Source organism: Gadus chalcogrammus, chromosome 20 (genome assembly GCF_026213295.1).
Source record: "Gadus chalcogrammus isolate NIFS_2021 chromosome 20, NIFS_Gcha_1.0, whole genome shotgun sequence".
Taxonomy (NCBI): domain Eukaryota; kingdom Metazoa; phylum Chordata; class Actinopteri; order Gadiformes; family Gadidae; genus Gadus; species Gadus chalcogrammus.
The window spans coordinates 11951971-11975729 of record NC_079431.1 but is presented as its reverse complement, the minus strand read 5'-3'; the positions used below and the strand labels follow the sequence as shown (position 1 = coordinate 11975729).

At 42.2% G+C, this 23759-nt stretch overlaps 1 protein-coding gene across 4 annotated transcripts; it reads right to left on the bottom strand.

The window, feature by feature from the left end:
* LOC130373756 (interleukin-1 receptor type 2-like) lies at positions 1-22966 on the bottom strand. 4 transcript variants are annotated; one of them, XR_008893541.1, is made up of 12 exons: positions 9912-11294; positions 7947-8046; positions 7404-7650; positions 6968-7142; positions 6681-6831; positions 5860-5925; positions 4248-4373; positions 3656-3804; positions 3427-3564; positions 1529-1683; positions 899-1029; positions 1-731 (listed from the first exon to the last, which is right to left on the bottom strand). XR_008893541.1 is itself a non-coding variant. In XM_056580388.1 (7 exons), exons 2-7 carry the CDS (start codon positions 8041-8043, stop codon positions 5613-5615), a joined length of 783 nt encoding a protein of 260 aa, XP_056436363.1. In that variant the 5' UTR covers positions 8044-8046; positions 10367-11294; the 3' UTR covers positions 5114-5612. The 4 variants fall into 4 exon arrangements, 1 of the variants encoding a protein (XP_056436363.1); XR_008893540.1 differs by having other exon boundaries at positions 10367-11294; XR_008893542.1 differs by lacking the exons at positions 1-731; positions 899-1029; positions 9912-11294 and adding an exon at positions 22362-22966 and having other exon boundaries at positions 1629-1683.
* Between the last annotated feature and the right edge of the window lie 793 nt (positions 22967-23759).

Sequence of the window (23759 nt, the reverse complement as noted above, 5' to 3'; positions counted from 1 at the left end):
AATAATAAAAATATGTTTATTTTATACAGCACCTTTATCACACTCAAGGTCGCTTAAACAGTTGTATAACACCAATCGTATGTAACATTTCCGACCAGTGAGCAGGGATTTTCAGTTCCTCAATTTAATCACTGGTTCCTCGTTAAATACGTTGGCCTATAATTTTTTTTTAAATCACTTGCTCACTTGTGACTCTAGACCTCTGTAAACCAAGTGAGCAAATGGTTGCGCATCGTTTGGAATTTAAATAGGCCTACGTCTCCATGGTTTTTCTTGAAACTTTTTGATGTTCTTACTGACCTATGTTATGAATGCCCTCCATTGAAGAACCCTACCCATCTTCCTGCCTCCCCGTTTATTAATAAATCAGGGCTTTCTTCATTAAATCTCCTGTGTCTGCGTTCTCCAGTTTTCGGTTTGAATAATTAATAGTGATACTGATGCTCAACATTATTAACATCATGGTAAACTCATTACCCAAGAACCTCTCACAAAACAGAAAGAGAAGAGGGTTTGGCGGACACGACGGGCATCTCGTAGCGCACCCTCTTCCAGAAACGTGAGTTCCAGTCTGCGGCGCCTGGTGAGTCCTCCAACCAGCAGAGGGGGGAACGTTTGTGGATAAAGTTCTGCAGGGTGGGGGAGAGATGGGTGTAGCCCTGGGGTCCCACCTCACCCAGCTGGACCAGGATCACTCTCGTATCCTGGGCCAAGGCCTCGTGGAGCCCAACCTGACAACACACACACACAGCCCAGAGTTTTGAATCAAAGTTGGCTTTTCGTTTAGACAAAATATGCGGCCGAATCGGGCACCACATTGGGCACCTTTGCTGCTACCTCTATTGGATGTATTGATCATTTGGTTGTGGTATAGGTAATAGGGTGTGCAAGGACCTACCTGCCACTCAACATCATCCCTACAGGGCGTGGGGGAAGAGCCCAGGGTCTCATGGATCTCTAACCCCGGAGGGAGCACCACCATCAGCCTCCTGCACAGCCTCACGTACTCCTTCACCACCTCCAACCGGTCTGCAGGATGGGGAACTAGTTAGTAGTACCAGTAGTAGTACTAGTAGCAGAACTACCTCCTCCACCTGAAGTTATTTAAAAGAAGTAGCAACAGTAGTAGCTGGTAGAAGTAGCAACAGTACTAGCAGTAAACAGGTTATAATGCACCCGTATACTTTAAACCAAATCGGAATAGCAAGGACGCAAGGACAAATGGTATATAAACAACAAATCAAAGACAATTAGACAACATTGCTTACTATATAACACAAAATATACATATGTGTCATCAATACTGTCCTAGTTATGTAGTTATGTTTTCATTAAGGGGTTTATTTTCCATTTGCACCTTACGGATAAGAAAGGTGCCCACTTCATATGGTATTAGTTATACATTATATATATTTCATATATATCATTATAAGTTTGCGTTGTGTTCCTTCTGTAGTGCAATGTGAGTTCCTTATCAACATGTTACATGTGTGTGCAGATAATGTGATGCGGATATTAATCTTGAGACCTGCTCTGGGTGTGTCGTTAGGGCTATGGGTGAAGACCCTGTAGCCACACTTCTGCTCCAGGACGTGGGGCAGGGCCTGGGAGAGGAAGCGGTTCAGGATCCCTCACTCTTCTCCTGAGAGTGGTACACCACGTAGATGTCGTACAGCAACCCATCTAGAAAATGCAGCAGACATCAATCAAAAACGTATAACAAGCTTTAAACACCTCTAGAGCGGTGGTTCGTATCCTGGGACTTTGGGTGTACCGTTCATTTCCGATCAAAGCCGTTTGCAGAAAATCTGGAGTGCCCTTGTGTACCACAGGTGGAAGACACTTCTCTAGACTAGAGCATTCTTCAAACCCCTCTTTACCTTGTACATCAATTTTGAAAGTCCTCTAGGGCCCTATCTTGCATCCAGCGCAATGGACTTTCTACACCGACGCATTTATCCTTGCTAGTTTGCACCCGGCGTAAAGCTGATTTTTTTTCCCTGCAGCATCCAAAAAGCAAATGCGCCACTGACCGGCAAATACTTGGTCTAAATGCCCTACCGGATAACGCAGTTGGTGTTGCTATTTTGACGTGCCATGGCAGGTCGGAACTGCAACATAAGCTTACACACACGTAGGCTATGCACAGCAAAAACATGCAAACAATTATCCTAATTGAGCCGTATCATGGTGTCAAAGATTGTTCATATAAGTGAAACTGCATAGAAATAGCATCTGGAGTGTGGAAACGAACGAATGAATGACCACTGTATTAGGCTATGCCATGCGTTAAAATAATAATAACAGTCGTAAACTCGAGCAAAGTAGGCTTTATTCCAGCCTTCCAAAAAAAAATCTTGTTTTAGGGAAAATAATAACGTCGGTTAAATTATTTGGGAAAGAACAGCTGTTACAGCGGTAAGAAGTTGTACTTTTAAAACATTGCATCTGCAAACACCGTACAGCAAATACATAGTTTCTTGACACAGACATCGTGTACAAGCCCATAACTTTTAGGATTGGAGTATAAGATGGGTGAGAAAACATAGTTTTACCGAGAGTGAGTGTTTAAAATAATGAATGAATTGGGTAATGCATGGCGCGCGTGTGTGCACCCATCTGTTTAAACTCACGCAAACTAAACACGATTCTGTGTTTCAGATGTTGTAGAAGAAAACGCTATTCCATTTGTAAATTCAGCCTATTATTTGGCCATGCACTGAGCCATTTGAAGTTTGAAATTCATGTGGTCATGCATCTGTCTCAGCGGGGACTGCAAACAAAGCTGTCAAAATATAAACTCGTCAAGTTCAAATGCGCTCATGGCTCTTAAAGGGGACTGGAGATGGAAATCTCATTGGTTTGTTTCTCGTTACGCCCAAAACACCAACAGGTTTCCGACCAACTCATTTTAGTTTTGCGTCGGGCGCAAAAGTCATTTATCCACCGGTATAATAGCAACAGCTGCAGAGATCTGCCCACAAAGCTACTTGCGTTTCACGTTTCATTCTTGCGTTTCTGACCATTACAATAGGGCCCTGGACTCATTTATAGTTGTTTTGTTTGTCTTGAGTTAACTATGTGGTTGACAAAGTGGTTAATTACTTTTTGGATCTAGCACCTCTGCAATTTGATGGATGGTTGGATGGACGGGCTGCTTATAACAGATCTGGGACATACAAAACAAGACCACCTCTACAGTCTTTTACTTAAGGCCTCTAGAACGCAATTAAACATAATTAAAACACCTCTAGAACAAACTTTATACTTCTAGAACCTGCTTTAAACGAGTCTAGAACATACTTTTCACTTCTAGAACCTGCTTTAAGCAACTCTAGAACATACTTTACAATTATCTAACCTACTTAAATTCCATTTAGATTAAAACATTCTTCCAAAACCTCTAGAAAACATTGTGATGTACACCGCTGCTGGCCTTGCAGCATTTCAGGAACCTTCTGCCAAACAGAACCAGGTCCATAAAGAAGTATTTGATGGTGAGGGCGGCTAACAGGAACACAATGCTGACACACACCACCGCAACCACAAGGTAGCTCCTCGATTCTGAGTACAGATTAGGAAGTAGGATTAACAGGGGTTTCTCTCTCTCCATACATAATATGTTAGAGAGTAAACCATGATGATCTCCAAGGACCTGCAAGCTTGAGGCTGAGAGTGTGGAATCTGGTTTCTCTGTGGTTGGAGGCCCTACACCTGAAGGAGGTTTGGAGGTCGGACCCCTGGACCTTCTCAATAGTAAGGGTGGAGGAGCAAAAGCTCTTCTTGGATGACTCCACTGTCTCCCTGCAGCACCACAAGATTGACAGAGATCAATTAACATTATAATCATAATTGTCATCATCATTAGTACGTATTTGACTGTCCGACTAGAGTATTAATATTAGTAGAAGTAGCAGTAGCCCTCTTTTGGTTTTTTTTGTTTGTATTTTCAATACAAAAGGCCAAAACAGAAAAAAGCTGGATGTGGTAATGGAGAGGAGTCAGAGGCGATAGTGGAGGGAAGCTGGAGGGGGTAGTGGAGAGGAGGAGGGCAGGTGTAGGTCATAGAAGAGGGGAGGAGGAAGTAGTGGAGGGGAGGTTGGAGTCATAGCTGATGGTGGCAGGAGGTTGGGGAGGGGAGGTTGCAGTAGAAGAAGCGAGGTGGAGGTAATGGGGGGGAGCTGGAGGTCATAGTGGGCGGGAGGTTGAAGCTGTATTAAGATCAATTCTGCAATCTTCTATCTGACCTGAAGAAGGTCTGCTGGTAACCCTCCATCCCAGATATACTGTGGTTGTTCTTTCCCAGCGAACTTCACAGGGACTTTTGAAGTTGGTCCCAAAGAAGGCCACACACTGGATCTCCAGCGGGGAACCTAGGGAAGAACCAGAGGCTGTTGGTCTTCTACTACATGACCCTGTTTCTAAAGCGTGGAAACCGCTGGCCAAACCGTTGGCCACCTGAAACGTTTGGGAAGACTCGGACGAGTTTGGGAACAAATCTGTTCCGTGTGTTCAGCTGTGTTGGAAGCTTGTGGAACCAAGCAGACGGTTTCTGGTCCGATTCAACATGCAAAGTCTGAGAGCGTTGGCTTCTGAGGCATGGAGCCTCTGATTGGTTGTGTACTGCTAGCACATAACCAACGAATCAGCGCGGTGTGTGGGAGGCGCGGACTAGCGCCACGAGACAAGTGCCCGATGTTAAAGAGACTTATTGCATCTTGCGCAAGTGCAAAACGTACACGCTACTGTGTAGCTGGCAGTAGTCTGCCAGTATGTTTCACTGCAACTTTTCTGCAGAACGGGTCAGATGAGAGGCAACTGAGTAGTAGGATAAAGGTGGTTTTACGGAACCCTGTTTCTGAGAGGGGTTCTGGTCTTCATCAGTTTCAACCGGGATTCCCCCTTGATTGCATTGTTAAGGTTCAGAAATTCCTGGGACTTCAAACGTTTACATGTTTGTTCATCTGTTAAGCATCAGGCAACATCTGTCAGTGATAACAATGTCCCAATGAACAAATGTGCATCACACCAGCCAAAACTAAGAGAGTTCACTCGTAGCTTTGAATCATTCGGCTGTGGAAATTGCGTTGAATGAGAGACAATTTCGCACGTTGAGCACACAGTTGTGTGACTCGTTTATTGAGTTAGAGAAAACAGGAAATCAAAACGTGCTGCAAGTAAACAAATCCCGCATCGGGCTCTGACGTCATGAGACTGTGGCATCCCGCCCCGTAAACCTCGGCTCGGACCAGCCCGAGGGTTGGTCCTGGATGGCCGATACCACCATCACCCATCAGCCGGCGACGGAGAGCACCGACCGAACCCCAATCAGCGAGATTGGGGGACACCTGGCTAAAAGCCGAGGAGCCATCTTAAAAGGAGCTCGAGGACTGACATTTGGGGAGACCAGGAACGGGAGCGAGGAAAGAGGAAGCGCTCGTGTCCGCGAGAGGCTAGAGGCCCACGGATGCCCTAGAGACCGCGTTTACTTTGTTTGTTTAAGTTGTATGCAATAAATGCCGAGATCGGCTTTAACCCTCACTGCCAAGCGTGATTCGTACATGGAACCCGGCGACAACAAGGACCGGGTTGCCACAAGGCGCACGTAATCCTTAAAGGGACAGCGATCCCTGAACCACCATGACAGTAAACGACATGCCTAACACAGTGGAAAGAACAACACATAACAAAATACTGTAGGTGAATTATGTTACACTCACTACAAGGCAATCTTTTTGGAAAAAGGGAGGAACATTACGGAACATTTTCAAACAACAATCCAGATTCCGCTATCTCATCACTCTGCAAACTCCCATGTGCCCATCTGAATTTCAGGCAACCCCAAGTTTAGGAGCTCACCTGGGTGAACGGTCAGCTCTGTGGTGGTAGGAAGGACGATTTGGATATCCTGATTAGCCGGCAGCTCTGCAGGGGGATAACCACAAAGAGATAAGAGACCATTAATACACCATTATGATGCACATTAATGCTGGGACGACGCGTCGACGTAATCGATGACGTCGACGCATAAATTACGTCGACACGACACTAGATTAATCGTTTAAAAAATAATCGTTTATCCCAGCCCTAACATTACATAAATTCCCAATAAAGCCCTTGGAGGGGGAGCTGGAATTCTGTCTCTTACATCCTATTATCTGACATACAAGTAAACAGTGCCTCGAGCGTGAAAAATAAGAACATGACAAGAAGAACAACTACAAAAACATGAGACAGGGTCGGATATCCATAGTTAGAAGATCCTCCCTCTCTCTTGCTAGCGCTGCTAAAGCCATGTCACTGTCAGAGAATTACTTTTATGTTCATTAAGAAAATATACCGTTGTACACAGTGTTCACAATATTCCCTGATTATAGCTCCACTAAAATGGTACATTGCCCCACACATTCAAGGAACACCATGCCTTGGAACCAGCCTAATCGGCAAGCTCATGTTTAATTTGGTCTGGCAAATAGGTCAGGTTCGATTTGACTATACAGAGGATTTCCGTTGAGGCATTTTCATAAAAAACATTGATCTGATGGTTGTAGATTTACGGCCGTTGATAACGCCACTTGGAAATCAAAAATTAACTGAGAGCCAGACTAATACGCATTTGCGAATTGTTATCTATAACTAGTTATAGGTCACAGTGGATCACAGTGTTGCTTGATGCTGACCCATCATCTTCAGCTCTCTGGAGGCCGTGGAGTTGTACGGCTTCTCATTGTGTTTCCACGTGCACACACACTTGTACACGGCCATGTACGGCATGGTGTGTCCTTGCAGCTGCAGTGTAGGGAGTTTCTCCCCCACCATCAGACTGGAGTTCTTGGAGGAAAAATAAGGATAAGATAGGGGAAGGGGTGTGGGGGTTGCCAGTTCCAGGGGTTAGACAGTGAATACGGAGAAAGGTCTTTAAGAAGAGGAAGGGGTTAGACAGTGAATATAGAGACAGGTGCCATACCTGGTACCAGCTGAGAACTCCTCTGAAGTCTTTGCACACGTCCGTGACCTGCTCCGGACAGGGGACTTGGGGGTTAGAGTCAGAGCTCTCGATGGGGGTGTAGAAAGTTTCCAGGGGATCGCTGGTCACAAGCAGAGGAACGTAGAAGATGTGGCATTTCCCCAAGTAGTCGAGCCTGAATTTGGTGGGGGGGGTGGGGGGCATAAAGCATCCATCCAAGGCATGAAGGCACAGAAACACTGCCCGGCTCACTACGAGTTCAGATTGCTCTGTCAATCATCAACAATACAAACACCCAACCATCCAAGTGCCAATGCAGGAAATCATCTTTCAGCTCTTTAATATCCTCCCCACATTGGGCTTTGTGGAAAAAGTATTCTAAAGCCTTATCATCACTTTTCCTAACCTGTGGTGGTATAGATACTGGCTGTCATACCGGGCAATGTAGTGACCGGTGTCGTTGATGGATAGAGGGAGGAAGAAGAGGGCAGGGCCATGTTGATGGATCCGCTCCTCCTCTGAGGTGGAGAAATTGGTCTCTCCCCCCTGGCGGTGCCAGGTGAACAGGTCATGTTGGGAGTCGTTCCAATTGCCCCCCTGCAGACCATCTGGTACGATGCGAAGAGCCTCCCCCTCAGTGACAAAAAAAGTCTTCATATCTGTGTACATCTCACAGGTAGACCCTGTTGGCGATAGCAACCATCAACAGCACCATTACTATCAATATCGCCACCATTATCATGTAGGGGTGATGATGATTGTGATGATTGTAATTCTAGTGCCGAAGATGATGTTGATGATGATGATGATGATGATGATGATGATGATGATGATGATGATGGAGATGTTTTTGGTGACAGTGAGAATGATGGTAAGGTTGATGGTGACAGTGAGGATAGTTTGATGGCACGTGATTTTTGAATTTATCACTGTTGGGAGGCAGGATGGATGCAGTAGGTTGAGTGACGTAAGATCTAACCTGGAGGTTCAGCTTTACCCTCATCTCCCTCTACGCAGGCCATCCAACAGAACACCAGCAGCAGAACAAGAAGCTTCATCATCTCCCAGGAGGACATTCCCTGTAGATAAAACATACCTTTTCCCTTTAGAAAAGATACGAGCCATCATGTGCATTCACGATGGCTCCCAGAAGGACTGAGGACCTGAAAGGTTTTGTAAAAGGGTGATCTGGACAGCACCGTAGGCTCAGACCATGTCGCTGGACAGGGGAGCATGCGCACCCTTATTATTTTTTGAGGATTTAAGACGAAAGCATAAATTAAGTGAAAATATCTTTCACATTTACTTCCAATCAGGATTTCGACCCCTGCACAGCACTGAGACCGCCCTTATTAAAGTTGTAAACGACATCCGTCTTAACACAGACTCTGGCAAAACCTCAATACTAATGCTACTTGACCTCAGTGCTGCATTCGACACTGTAGACCATACATTACTTCTGGAAAGGTTAGAAAACTGGGTGGGGCTTTCAGGCACTGTCTTAAATTGGTTCAGGTCCTACCTACAAAATAGGAACTACTTTGTTTCCATTGGCGACTTTGTATCAGAATCAACCAACGTGACATGTGGAGTACCACAAGGTTCGATCTTAGGACCCTCTTTATTCAACATCTACATGCTCCCACTAGGGCAAATCATGCAAAATAACAATATTGACCATCATTGCTATGCTGATGACACGCAAATCTATGTATCGCTATCACCAAATGACTATCGGCCCATAGATCTGCTGTGCCAGTGCATTGAGCAAGTGAAGGAATGGATGTGCCGAAATTTCCTTCAACTAAATGAGGACAAAACAGAGATAATTGTATTTGGTTCTAAAACGGAAAGGCTTAAAGTAACCCAACACCTTCACTCTCTGTCCCTGAAAACCTCAATCAAAGCCAGAAATCTAGGGGTTATCATGGATTCAGATTTACATTTTGACAGTCACATCAAATCAGTTACAAAATCGGCATATTATCACCTTAAAAATGTAGCAAGACTTAGAGGGCTCATGTCCACCGAAGACTTACAAAAACTTGTACATGCCTTTATCACTAGTAAGCTTGATTACTGCAATGGTCTCCTCACAGGTCTCCCAAAACAAACTCTGAGGAAGCTTCAGCTTGTTCAGAATGCTGCTGCTAGAGTTCTAACAAAGACCAAAAAATTTGATCATATTACACCAATTCTGAAATCGTTACATTGGCTTCCTGTAGGTCAGAGAATTGATTTTAAAATCATGTTGCTAACCTATAAATCCCTACATGGTTTAGGCCCAAAATATTTAACTGATATGCTTCCACTACATCAGCCTTCTAGACCACTAAGATCCTCTGAGACCAATCTGTTAATTATCCCCAGAGTAAACACAAAACATGGGAAAGCAGGATTTAGTTACTATGCAACAAATAGCTGGAATAAACTCCCAGAGGATTTAAGACTTGCCCCAACTCTGAGCACCTTTAAAACAAGACTGAAGACTTTTATGTTTGCTATAGCCTTCTGCTAAAATCTTAAATACATTGCACTTTCTAAAAAGCTTTTTAACTTTGCCTCTATTTTTATTTTAATACTAAAATGCCTTTTTAATTTACCCATTTCTTTGCATATGTTTTTCTTTTACTTATCTATTATATTTTATTTTATTGTATGACAATGTTTATATGTGAAGCACTTTGAGTCTGCCTTGTGTATGAAAAGTGCTATATAAATAAAGTTGCCTTGCCTTGCCTTGCCTTGCCTAAAGGAAATAAAAAAATATAGAAATCGATTTTTAAGTGATTCATTTATTCATTTATCACTATTCGGAATTAAGACATACGTTTTGGTATTGAGCACAGAAATGGGCACAGAAACTCAAATCACCGACCTATTCAGCTTCGCTGAAAAGTTGACAGACGACATGTCTAGGCTTTTTAATAAGAGATGCCCCTACCTGGGGTTCTTGTTTGGTTCGGTGTGCTGTTCAAACGATGACAGTTCCTTCATTTGTTCATTAGTTTGGAATCATAAAGCATCACATCCAAAGCTAGAAATAAAAATCTCTACTAATGCATCAGAAACTGGGCATGTGTAATAATTTAGTTGTTGTATCATGTATGTTTCATCTATGCATTATTCTTATTTTTAACCGTTTGTGCCACCTTTATGGGTAGGCCTACGACGCTATTTCGCTTCACTCTGAGTTGCAAGCCCTGAGATAACAAGACTAGACTTCACGTCATGAGGCGTGATTTTCCTTTGTAGGACCTACAAACTAGCTTCATGTATCTCAATAAACTTTGAATCGCTCTGAAGTGTTACTGCCTCGCGTCACTGCCTCGATTCCCGAGCTCGTTATCTTCGCTGACACAGACCATCCAGAGTAAGAGCGAATCACACACGACTCACCCAGGCTTACTGCAATAGTCCGATAAAGGCACAGGGCGTTTGGAAGATGTTGACTCCAGTCTGTGTTAATGAACGTTTACGCTCTGTAGTCTGAAGTCCTAGTCTGAGCGACGGAATTGCAGGGGCGTTTCTAGGTCTCTGAAATATCCGGGGCTTAGCCCAACGCATGCAAATTTAGCCTGGCCCATGCACATTTTTTAATAATGCTTTACATAAATACAGGCCCGGCCCTGGGCATAGGCAGTATAGGCGAATGCTAAGGGCGCATCCGTCCGCAGGGGGCGCCAAAAATAAGTAATATAACCCTGTTTATATTACTCAGTACCAGTAGTTATGTCGAAATAAATATTAGATAACATAACAGGTAAAATAGAAGAGCGCCCTAGTTTCCGTGTCCCTGATTAGCAGGCTGCTCTGCAGGGGGATAACCACAAAGAGTTAAGAGACCATTAATACACCATTATGATGCACATTACATAAATTCCCAATAAATCCCTTGGAGGGGGAGCTGGAATTCTGTCTCTTACATCATATTATCTGACATACAAGTAAACAGTGCCTCGAGCGTGAAAAATAAGAACATGACAAGAAGAACAACTACAAAAACATGAGACGGGGTCGGATATCCATAGTTAGAAGACCCTCCCTCTCTCTTGCTAGCGCTGCTAAAGCCATGTCACTGTCAGAGAATTACTTTTATGTTCATTAAAAAAATAAGAAAATATACCGTTGTACACAGTGTTCACAATATTCCCTGATTATACCCCCACTAAAATGGTACATTGCCCCACACGTTCAAGGAGCACCATGCCTTGGAATTAGCCTAATCGGCAAGCTCATGTTTAATTTGGTCTGGCAAATGGGTCAGGTTCGATATGACTATACAGAGGATTTCCGTTGAGGCATTTTCATAAAAAACGTTGCTCTGATTGGTTGTAGATTTACGGCCGTTGATAACACCACTTGGAAATCAAAAATGAACTGAGAGCCAGACTAATACCCCCTCCCCCCCCCCATAGACTCTACCTATTTGCTATCTATCTATTTGCACATCATAATGTCAAGGAAACCTAAACACTCTGGCGCCCAGGGGAGGAAGAGAACGAAAGAAGAGAAGGATAAACAGGAAAAGACAGAAATACAGTAACTTTAATTTGTTTATCTTTAATGTAGGCCTGGCTGCCATAGCCAACTGGTCACTTTGTCGGGCTCTTGTTCAGCTTTCTATCTTTATTTCTCTGGAGCTAACGGTTCCTTATACATAAGTCTGCTTAATACATGGCTATCGGTTTAATTTATTCACTTATCGAAGCAATGTGGTTTTAAATGTGTTTTATTTTTTAGTAAATACAAATGGGCGTAGCGCGTTGCCAAGCAACGTGTAAACAACTTAACCAGAGTTAACTAGTCATGCAATGTTTGTTTTTAAAAAAGAAAAGGAATGGCAGCTCTTTACCTAGCAGTGTTTATTTTCAAGCTGATTTGGATGATAGTTTGTGGTTTGCATATCTTACATTTCCCATATCTTTCATATAATATAATATTGTATTTTTTTACACTTCACTTGAGTGCTTGTTTAATCTCTGGTTAGAACCAAACTAGATAAACCATACTACATTTAATTGTATTTACAATTATTTGAATCTGAACTCATATCTATTATTTTGCTTATGAATGCCTTTAGTAAACATCATGCATTTCTTTGCAGTATTTTGTGCATACCTTATAGTATGAGTGATTCATTGTCACTTGTTTTGCAAGACTCTTTTTTACTGCAAAGTGTTTGATTATTAAAAGTTCTAACGTCTGCAGTATTTTGTGCATACCATATTGTATCATGATTCATTGATTGATACTTGGTTTGTAATACGTTTTGTGTGTTTAATTTTCTATCTAAAATAAAAGAGTCTCAAAGACAAAGCTTTGCAGCTTCTCTGAGTGTATGAACATTGGTAGTCAAATTGACTGTGTGATCCAAAGGGGTAGGGGGCGCCAGCAAAAATCTTGCCTAGAATAAAATGAATAATATATATATATATGTATATATATATATTAGGGTTGCCGCGGTGTGGACATTTTCACACCGAGTAATACGCTCGTGTCAACACCGGTATTACCGGTATAAACGGTATTGACTTTGAAACTATAGGTCAACCGCCATCTTCTCCGTCAACTCTCCCCTCACACTCGGTGACAGCGGCTGGCAGCGCGCCAATTCTCGGCGTCTTATAACGTTCTATATATAATAGTATATATATGGCAGTGGAGGCTTCTCCATTGAGGAGAGGGAGGAAGATCCTCCCTAACATTGTTGAGAATAAAAAATGTAGATTGCCCCGACTATTGTAATGAATTAATGCCCTTAAATATGACTACTTTATTGCCTTTGAATATATAATGTTCGTTTCCCTGGGTAAAGGGACATTAGCACCCCCTATCGCCTATTGACAATTACTTCAGGGAGGAACGTCCTCCCTCCGCCGCCGTCCACTCCCATTCATTTTCCCGAAAGTACTGGCGGCCGGTGGATAACATGGGTTTCAATGGGAGAGAGGAGGAAAATCCTCCTCTGAGTGGGTGGGACCTTAAGGGGTCTGATTCGCGCAAAAATCTATCCGTCTGCGCTATGAACCAATAAGCAGGATCCCTGGATGTTGAGCAGCGTTGCCAGATTGGTCCGATTTCCCACCCAATTGGGCTACTTTTAACCATGTTAGGCTGGAAAAAATATCATTGGGCGGGAAATCTGCCCAATCTGGCAACGCTGTCGATAACAAACCCGGTCTGCATTGCCGCGGTGCTCAGTCTGAGAGACGCAGAAGTGAAATCTGCGATAGCGAGATCCTAAATGCACAATGGAAACATTGGAAACGGAGGACATTGTTAACGTCTTATTACAAAAACCATTCCATTCATTCAGAAAGAGGTAGACCACTTCCCAAAATCAAGGTAATCAGAAGTAATGGCAACGTCAGTGTTGTGAGTGCTACATTGTTTGCTAGGTACGCATGACTTACTGGTAGCATTACAAGCAATTGTAACTGAAAATAAACATAGTTAAATAACTTCAGTCAGTGAGGGCAAAAATAGGCCCAATAATAGGCCCAGATTTTTTATTTACTTTTACAAATCAATAGTAGGCCTGATTTGACTAATATGCTTTGCATCCTTTCCTTCTCAAATTACAGTGATGCCACTGGTGGCTTTGTATACATTTTGTTCACATAACTCCCTCCCTGCTATTTTGTAGTTCACCAAAACACCCTGAAACAACTTGAGTCTCACATTCTTATGCCACCATACACCAACAGTGCAAGCAGGCCAATGGCAACCAAGCGCGCAGTCCTTCCTCCCTCACTTTAAAAACCACCAGCCGCCACTGATATATGGTATAATATAATTGTATATATCGTAATATCACGGCCAAAAGCTCTGTGCGCCTCCGGATGGCCCTTGCGCGGGGAGCTCACGTAGGGATTGGGCTCCGCGGGGTTTGTTTACCGGCGTTGCTATGGTTACCGGTCTTGTAAGGAAGCACGTCAATTCTCGGCATGACAATTCTCCCGCACAGAGCAGAACTGTGGCCTATTCTACACATTTTAGTTTTCTTAATTATAATTATATTATTCATTTTTACTGAATTACTTCTTTATTAATGAAAAAACAACAAAAAAAAAAAAACAGTGTTGCCGGTGTGCAACACCGAGTAAACGGTGTTGGCCTCAACACCGGTAACACCGGTAATACCGTATACCGCGGCAACCCTAATATATATATATATATATATACATATATACATATATGTATATGAGATAGGATAGGTTAATCCACTTGAGGTGTAAACAGTCTGGTTATGTTTTTAAATAGTTTATTCTCATTCCAGAAAGACTAGGCTACTTTGAGATGCCCCTGGTTCATTTTTTCATTTTTTTTTTATAAGATTCGAGGCTAATTAAATAATATCCGGGGTTTTAGCCCCTTATCAAACAGCCTAGTGACGCCACTGCTGAATTGTACCCACAGGGCAAGTAAGACACACCTCTTTTTTATTGACTTTAGCAAGTAGAAGATTAAAAATTATCCATTGATTTTCATATGGTCATATGGTCTTACCTGTTATGTTTGAGAACAGTATCACAATGAAGCGACACAAAGCTTGATTACACAGCACAAAATTGTCGGTAAATTAAGCCTAAAGAACCACATATATTTATACTGATATTTATACTGATATTTATTTAACCATTTATTGCCTCATTCATTGATTTCATATATAGCTATATAATAATAATAATAATAATTATGTATAATTAGCCGTGACAAAAAAGCAAATAGGAAGTATAGGCGGGCGGACAGGATATATTGGAATGGTGCCAGGTATAGATATTATAGATATATTAATATTAGAGCTGTCAAGCGATTAAAATATTTAATCGTGATTATTCGCATTAATGTCATAGTTAACTCACGATTAATCGCAAATTATTTTTCTATGCTAAATATCACTTGATTTTTTTGTCCCATAATTCTTCTCATTTTAATTCTCTTATCAACATGGAGCGTACGCAAGCATGCAATAAAGTACCCAAGGCTACACCGGCAACACGAGTGTCTCCGTCTATTAAACCTGCACAGTATATCATAGATCCTGTTACATGGTGTCAGAAGTGCTGAAACCCGTCACAAGCGACGTCAGAGTTCCTGAAAGATGGTTTGGAAAATAAAAACGGACTTCTGTGCAGTGTAAATGCCGTCAGGGATAAGCTAGGCTAAGCTAGCAGTTAGAAACTAGCAGAGCGGAGAGCCAGCGAGACGGTGAGAGACAGCGTCGTGCGAGCCTGCAAACGGAAAAATAGAGTCCTTGTTCTCAATAAGCCCACCGGATAACTTTGACTTCTCGCACTTCAGTAATTGGCCAAACTGGATTCGCCGTTTGGAACGGTTCCGGATTGACTGAATGAAAAGGGCGAAGAATATCAAGTTAATTCACTGGTGTAGCCTATACCATGGTTGAGAAAGCAGATGACATTTTGTGCACACTGGGTTTAAGTGGAGCAGACTAGAAGAAATTCATCCTGGTAAGAAATGCTTTGGAAAAATACTTCATTTGCAAACACAATGTAATATACGAACGGGCTCGGTTTAACAAACGATGCAAAGAGCCGGGGGAAACGGCTGCAGTTTATAAACTAGCAGAACACAGTCAATATGGCACACTACAGGAAGAAATGATTTGGGACAGATTAGTGGTGGCTTCATCTTCATCTCACGCAGCATGACAGAGGCAGAGCGTAGATACGCCCAGATTGAAAAAGTGGCGCTGGCGTTGACATGGGCGTGTGAGCGCTTTCAGTCTTATCTAGTGGGGATGGACTTTCTCATACAGACGGACCACAAACCCCTCATCTCCCTACTGAGCAGCAGAGACCTTGATGATTTGCTCCTCATACAGAATTGAACACGTGCCTGTGTTTCGCCTAGTCAAAACTGAATTACAGATAGGTCTATCTGTCGTTTCGACTAGTCACAATTACGTTACAGATATCTTGAATCCAAATTCCAACTATTCAAAATGTAATTAGCTACGACTAGTCAGAAAGAAGTTGTTGATATCTACAATGTTAATTCCGGATAGTCAAACTTAGTTAATAAATGACTATTCGGCTTGCCATAGATTATGGAAGCTTATACAACGGGGGGCCTAAATCCAGCGATCTGATTGGTTCCTAACTGTCGTATAATGAGCGTATAGGCCTATACATAACTGCTATGACGCCCGATCATTTTGTGAAAGTATCACTCCGCGCCTTGAAGTGGAAACCGTTACAACCGTTCTCTCGGAGGGACGCTAAAGTGTGTTGCATAGCGACCGTCGTGCATTTTGAAGGCAGCCAGGAGGGACTACTTTTTGGTAGTCTTTAAAGATCCCATGCTATTTTATAGATGCTTTAATATAGGTATTAGTGGGCCACAAACACAGTATTCAAAGACGTCCCCGAAATTCAGCCGTGGTGCAGGGTTACAGCCACTCTGAACTAGTCGCACATTGAGCTTCCCCCAAACGCGCTGTTTCGGTGGGCGTGTCAAGGCAGGTCAAGGAGGGGGGTGGGGGTGTGGCCCTGAGCAGCTTGTAGCCACAGTACCATTCGCTCTGGTTACGGTGGGCGTGTCAAGGCAGGTCAAGGAGGGGGGTGGGGGTGTGGCCCTGAGCAGCTTGTAGCCACAGTACCATGCGCTGTTTACGGTGGATGTATCGCAATGGCTCGTAAAACCCATATTATACATAGATATCTATGTAATATAATATAATATATATTATCACCTGGCCCTGAGCAGCTTGTAGCCACGGTACCATGCGCTCAGTTTACGGTGGATGTATCGCAATGGCTCTTAGAAACCCATATACATAGATATCTATATAATATATATATATTATCACCTGGCCCTGAGCAGCTTGTAGCCACGGTACCATGCGCTCTGTTTACGGTGGATGTATCGCAATGGCTCTTAGAAACCCATATTATACATAGATATCTATATCATATAATATATAATATATTATCACAGCCAAAAGCTGTGTGAGCCTCCAGACGATAGGTTATTATGAATCTCAAACGACCGCGTCTTCTTCAGATTGATGTGGAAGTGGAAGAACCAGAGACGTCGGAGAACCCGACGAAGTCCTTTGTGATTCATTATATCGTCTGGAGGTGCACACAGATTTTGGCCGTGATAATATGTATTATTTGATATAGATATCTATGTATTATATGATATTATTTAGATGTAGAGCCCCAGGACTCTAACGCAAGTGTTGTACACTTCCTTGTTATTTGGATAACCGTTCTGCTGTTGGTGTGATGGCGCGTCAGACTCTCGTCTCTGGTATTTCTATAACGATACTCGTAGTGGGGGTTATCGCAGCCATGGTTGATAATGAATTGGGGGAAAGGAACTTTGGCTTTGACTCCCTGAAGTACATGAACCACGACATGGAGGAGAAGGGGATTGTTGGCCGCGAATGTATCCCGCTTGAGCCCTGCTTCCCACCGCCTCGGCAGCGGTCAGCGCTAATCACCGCCTCCTGAAGCCGAGGCGGTGGTCCATCGGCAGCGAGACTCCGGCGGGAGACGACCGCGGTCAACAATCCCTTGGCCATGGCTGAGATAACCCCCACTACGAGTCTCGTTGTAGAAATACCAGAGACGAGAGTCCGACGTGTTATGCGCCATCACACCAACAGCAGAACGGTTATCCAAATAACAAGGAAGTGTACAACAATTGCGTTACAGTCCTGGAGCTCTTTATCTAAATAATATCATATAATACATAGATATCTATATCAAATAATACATATTATCGCGGCCAAAAGCTGTGTGCACGTCCAGACGATATAATGAATCACAAAGGACTTCGTCGGGTTCTCCGACGTCTCTGGTTCTTCCACTTCCACATCAATCTGTAGTAGACAGAACCGCGCGCTGCCTGCTGCCTGCTGCCGGCGCGAGGCACCACCGCCCGGCTGCCCGCTGCCGGCGCGAGGCACCACCGCCCGGCTGCCCGCTGCCGGGCGGTGGTGCTTCGTGGCGGTGGTGCCTCGCGGCAACCGGCGGCAGGCAGCATGTCGCAGTTCATGTACTTCGATGTCGTTCTGCCATTGCATTCAAAATTCTGTAACTAGCCTGTTACTACGAACTAAGCAACTACCGTACACGTATTAGCATTTAGCACTAGCTCAATCACGACTCTTTCAGAATTCTTGTGGGTGGTTACAAACCAACCAAGTGGGCAGGGCCATGAATAATAGTTTGACAACGCTACGTCACAGTGTCACCTTATCCAGATCAGCTCATTTCTTCTGCCTTTTTCCTTTCATTGCCTATTGCATTCAGCAGACAAACTGCATAGATTTCAAACTTACCACAGCTCACAAACTTATTCAGACCTATGTTATTTAACAAACAATAGGAAAAATGTGATTTTAATGGCATGGGCTCTTTAATAAAACGGCTACTTTGACTTTCTTTGTTTCTTTTTAAATGTATTGTGTCTATGACTTTCGTTTCGCCATAACAGTAACCGTTGTATAAAAGCAATAGATCACTTCAGTCAGTGGCATGTGCTCATTATACCACTGTGAAGGGGGTCGCCGGCCCTCCGCTGCGCGTCGGGGCCGGACAACGCCCCTTAACAGTGGTATAATGAGCACATACCACAGCCTGGCGTGATCTATTGCTTAAATATATGTAGCAAAATTCAAATGGCAATGCAATAAGTAATTACGTTATGCAATTGACAATGCATTATGCAATTTCATAATGTAATTTGTAAATACGTTATTCAAAGTGTATTTTAATATGCAAAGTGACAATGCAATCCTCAATTAAATGTGCAAAATTTATAACAATAAAAATACAATAACATTTTCTCAAATTCTTTGAGTTCCTTTATTCAAATTGAAAAGCTATAGCGTCCCCATGATTGCAATCCACTTCGCCACAATCCGTGTGTTGCGATATTCAAATGACATTTCAATCCGCAAAACGGAATCCAAAACGGAATCCAAAACGGAATCCAAAGCGGAATCCAAAACGGAATCCAAAGAGGAATCCAAAGAGGAATCCAAAAGTCAATATGCAAAGTGGCAAACGTATCAGCCAATCAGCGTCTGGGCGGGAACTACGTCACTTTCTATTGTCTCCAAGGGTATCTCCACGGTAATAATAATAATTTAATTTAAAGGGCGCCTTTCAAGACACCCAAGGTCACCTTACAGAGCATAAAGTTATCATAAATCGTTTAAACAAGACATTGTGGAAAAATAATAATAATAAATAAATAAAACAAAAACAAGACAAAACAAACAAACAATCAAGACAGTGATCAGTTAGACGTTGTGTGCGAGTTTGAACAGGTGAGTTGTGACTTGAAGGTTGTAATGGTGTCTGACTGTTTTATGTGTGGGGGTTGGGAGTTCCAGAGCCTGGGTGCTGAACAGCTGAATGACCGGGCACCCATTCGTAATGAGTCGTGATGTGGGGATACATAGTAGTCCAGCAGAGGTTGAGCGGAGGGAGGGGAGGAGTGTATTCTTGGAGGAGGTCGCAGAGGTAACTGGGGGCTAGGTTGTGGAGAGCTTTGTAGGTGAGGAGTGGGTGGAGACGGTGGGTCTCCCGACCCTATGTTTCGCACCCAGTGCCTGTAGCACTTGGGAAATCTTTGTGTTTACCACACTGGCGTCAAAACGTACCAGTGAGGATAAGTCGTCTATCCTATCTCCCAGAACACGCACTCTATCTACTCTATCTGCGTCTTCAACACGATTGTTCTCCACATCATCGGCCAAACTTCGGAGCGTATCAATAATCTCCATTGGTGACCATGGACCTGACACATACGAACTAGAAGTGAACAAGGAAATTACAAGCAAGTGACGTAGTTCCCGCCCAGACGCTGATTGGCTGATACGTTTGCCACTTTGCATATTGACTTTTTGGATTCCTCTTTGGATTCCTCTTTGGATTCCGTTTTGGATTCCGTTTTGGATTCCGTTTTGCCAAATCTTTTGCAAAGCGTTCGTATGGAAGCATATATGTAGCAAAATTCAAATGGCAATGCAATTTGGAATTACATTATGCATTTGACAATTCATTATGCAATTTTATAATGTAATTTGTAAATACGTTATTCAAAGTGTATTTTAACATGCAAAGTGACAATGCAATCCTCAATTAAATTTGCAAAAGTTATAACAATACAAATAGAATAACATTTTGTCAAATTATTTGAGTTCCTTTATACAAATTGAAAAGCTATAGCGTCCCCGTGATTGCAATCCACTTCGCCACGCTCCGTGTGTTGCGATATTCAAATTACATTTCAATCCGCAAAACGAACGCTTTGCAAAAGATTTGGCAAAACGGAATCCAAAGAGGAATCCAAAGAGGAATCCAAAGAGGAATCCAAATAGGAATCCAAAGAGGAATACAAATAGGAATCCAAAGAGGAATACAAATAGGAATCCAAAAAGTCAATATGCAAAGTGGCAAACGTATCAGCCAATCAGCGTCTGGGCGGCAACTACGTCACTCGTAATTTCCTTGTTCCCTTCTAGTTCGTAGCCTATGGTCCATGGTCACCAATGGAGATTATTGATACGCTCCGAAGTTTGGCCGATGATGTGGAGAACAATCGAGTTGAAGACACAGATGCAGTAGATAGAGTGCGTGTTCTGGGAGATAGGATAGACGACTTATCCTCACTGGTACGTTTTGACGCCAGTGTGGTATACACAAAGATTTCCCAAGTGCTACAGGCACTGGGTGCAAAACATAGGGTCGGGAGACCCACCGTCTCCACCCACTCCTCACCTACAAAGCTCTCCACAACCTAGCCCCCAGTTACCTCTGCGACCTCCTCCAAGAATACACTCCCGCTCCCTCCGCTCAACCTCTGCTGGACTATGTATCCCCACATCACGACTCACTACAATGGGTGCCCGGTCATTCAGCTGTTCAGCACCCAGGCTCTGGAACTCCCTCCCCCCACACATAAAACAGTCATACACCATTACAACCTTCAAGTCACAACTCACCTGTTCAAACTCGCACACAACGTCTAACTGATCACTGTCTTGATTGTTTGTTTGTTTTGTCTTGTTTTTGTTTTATTTATTTATTTATCCACAATGTGTTGTTTTAAACTATTTATGATAACTTTATGCTCTGTAAGGTGACCTTGGGTGTCTAGAAAGGCGCCCTTTAAATTAAATGTATTATTATTATTATTATTACCGTGGAGATACCCTTGGAGACAATAGAAAGTGACGTCCAGACGCTGATTGGCTGATACATTTGCCACTTTGCATATTGACTTTTTGTATTCCTATTTGTATTCCTCTTTGGATTCCTATTTGGATTCCTCTTTGGATTCCGTTTTGGATTCCTATTTGGATTCCTCTTTGGATTCCGTTTTGGATTCCGTTTTGGATTCCGTTTTGCGGATTGAAATGTCATTTGAATATCGCAACACACGGAGCGTGGCGAAGTGGATTGCAATCACGGGGACGCTATAGCTTTGCAATTTGAATAAAGGAACTCAAAAGAATTTGACAAAATGTTATTGTATTTTTATTGTTATAACTTTTGCAAATGTAATTGAGGATTGCATTGTCACTTTGCATATTAAAATACACTTTGAATAACGTATTTACAAATTACATTATGAAATTGCATAATGCATTGTCAATTGCATAACGTAATTACTTATTGAATTGCAAATTGCAAATTGCATTGCCATTTGAATTTTGCTACATATATGCTTCCATACGTTCGTTTTGCGGATTGAAATGTCATTTGAATATCGCAACACACGGAGCGTGGCGAAGTGGATTGCAATCACGGGGACGCTATAGCTTTTCAATTTGTATAAAGGAACTCAAAAAATTTGACAAAATGTTATTCTATTTGTATTGTTATAACTTTTGCAAATTTAATTGAGGATTGCATTGTCACTTTGTATGTTAAAATACACTTTGAATAACGTATTTACAAATGACATTATAAAATTGCATAATGAATTGTCAAATGCATAATGCAATTCCAAATTGCATTGCCATTTGAATGTTGCTACATATATGCTTCCATAGTTTCGACTAGTAGTCACAATTACGTTACAGATATCTTGAATCAAAATTCCAACTATTCAAAATGTAATTACGACTAGTCAGAAAGAAGTTGTTGATATCTACAATGTTAATTCCGGATAGTCAAACTTAGTTAATAAATTACAATTCGGCTTGCCATAGGGGTGGGTCATCTTACCCTATCTCCCCTTATATAGAAAAAAGGCAATGGACTACGTTTCTGTGTAGAATGATTTAGAAGTGCAATGGTATGTTACTAAAATACAGTTCTACTGAATAAAAACATTTAGCCCGTCGGATACAATATATGCCACCAGAATAAAAGGATATGAAACTAACGACAAGACCTACCTTTAATGTCTTGTGCTTTTGCTTTAAAAGAGGAGATGTGACGTCTCACAGGAGGCCAACCGTAAAAGTCTGCAAACGTGTCCCTCACAGCCATCTTATACACCTTTTCTCTCACAGTGACTCAACAATCTGGCGCTGCTCAACGTTTCCTTCACCCTCTAGGGAGGGTCCGCAAGGAGGTAACGGGTCCGTAACCCGACATAGTGGCATGTCGATCTGATGGGAAATATTTCGGACCAACGAGGCGTCGGAATTACGGCATGGCACCCCACAGCTTCCAGGAACCATGAGTGATTATACAGTGCGGCAAATTCTTTAGAATCGGAGTCTATTTGAGATGAATCCCGCAACTGTGACCAGGTTCCTGTGGAAAGCTTCATCTGCTCTGAAACGCCCGCGTCCGTCGGTCAGATCTCGATCCCAGACCAGTTCGAGCAATTCTTTCGCAGCAATCCCTTACGATTGGCCCTGTCATACGTTTTTCTGTCTCGTTAAATAAATAGCTGTAGCATTGTAAGGCGCATAGTGGTCTGGTATAAAAAATATATTAAATAGCCTAATGGTTAAATCAATTCTTTAGTTAACAAGAACTCCCTTACTGTAGTGAACACATTAGCGAATATTAACACAATTAGTAAGTGATTAATAGACCATAAGTAAACTGTTAATTAACTGTTTGTTAATGTTAATGAATGCATTTACTATTGTTAATTAATTGTTCAGTATGTACCCTTGTTGTAAAGGGTATATGTGTTTCTTGTCAGCTCAGACTGACCGCAGCAGGTGCAGAGGCTCCTGAAGTAGCTATATATATTAAATATATTTAATAGACTAATGGTTAAATCAATTCTTTAGTTAACAAGAACTCCCTTACTGTAGCGAACACATTAGCGAATATTAACACAATTAGTAAGTGATTACTAGACCATTAGTAAAATGTCAAAGTCAAAGTCAAAGTCAAAGTGGGTTTATTGTTGCATGCACCAAATTGCTTCTGCCCAGCAATATTCTTACGACTTGGCAAGCATCATTCATCTACGCAGTAGACATCATACATATAACAAAAATAACATAAAACTCTATAACACTATGACAATAAAACATATAAAATGTAACATTAACATACAACAATTAAAAAAAACAAAAAAAAAACATATATCTCTGTAGCACTATGACATTATAACAATATAACATATAACATTAACATTCAATAATTAGAGTACAGTAGAGGGGCTAGCAGCAGTTTAAGTGTGAATAGAGAATAAGTTAAAAAGAAATGTTAAGGATAAGTTAAAAGTTTTTAAAATTGTGCAAATATATCTATGAAGTGAATTGTATGAGTGGGGGAGCAGGGAGTAGGTGGAGGTGGCAACTGTTCAGAGGTTCAGTGTTTCTGAT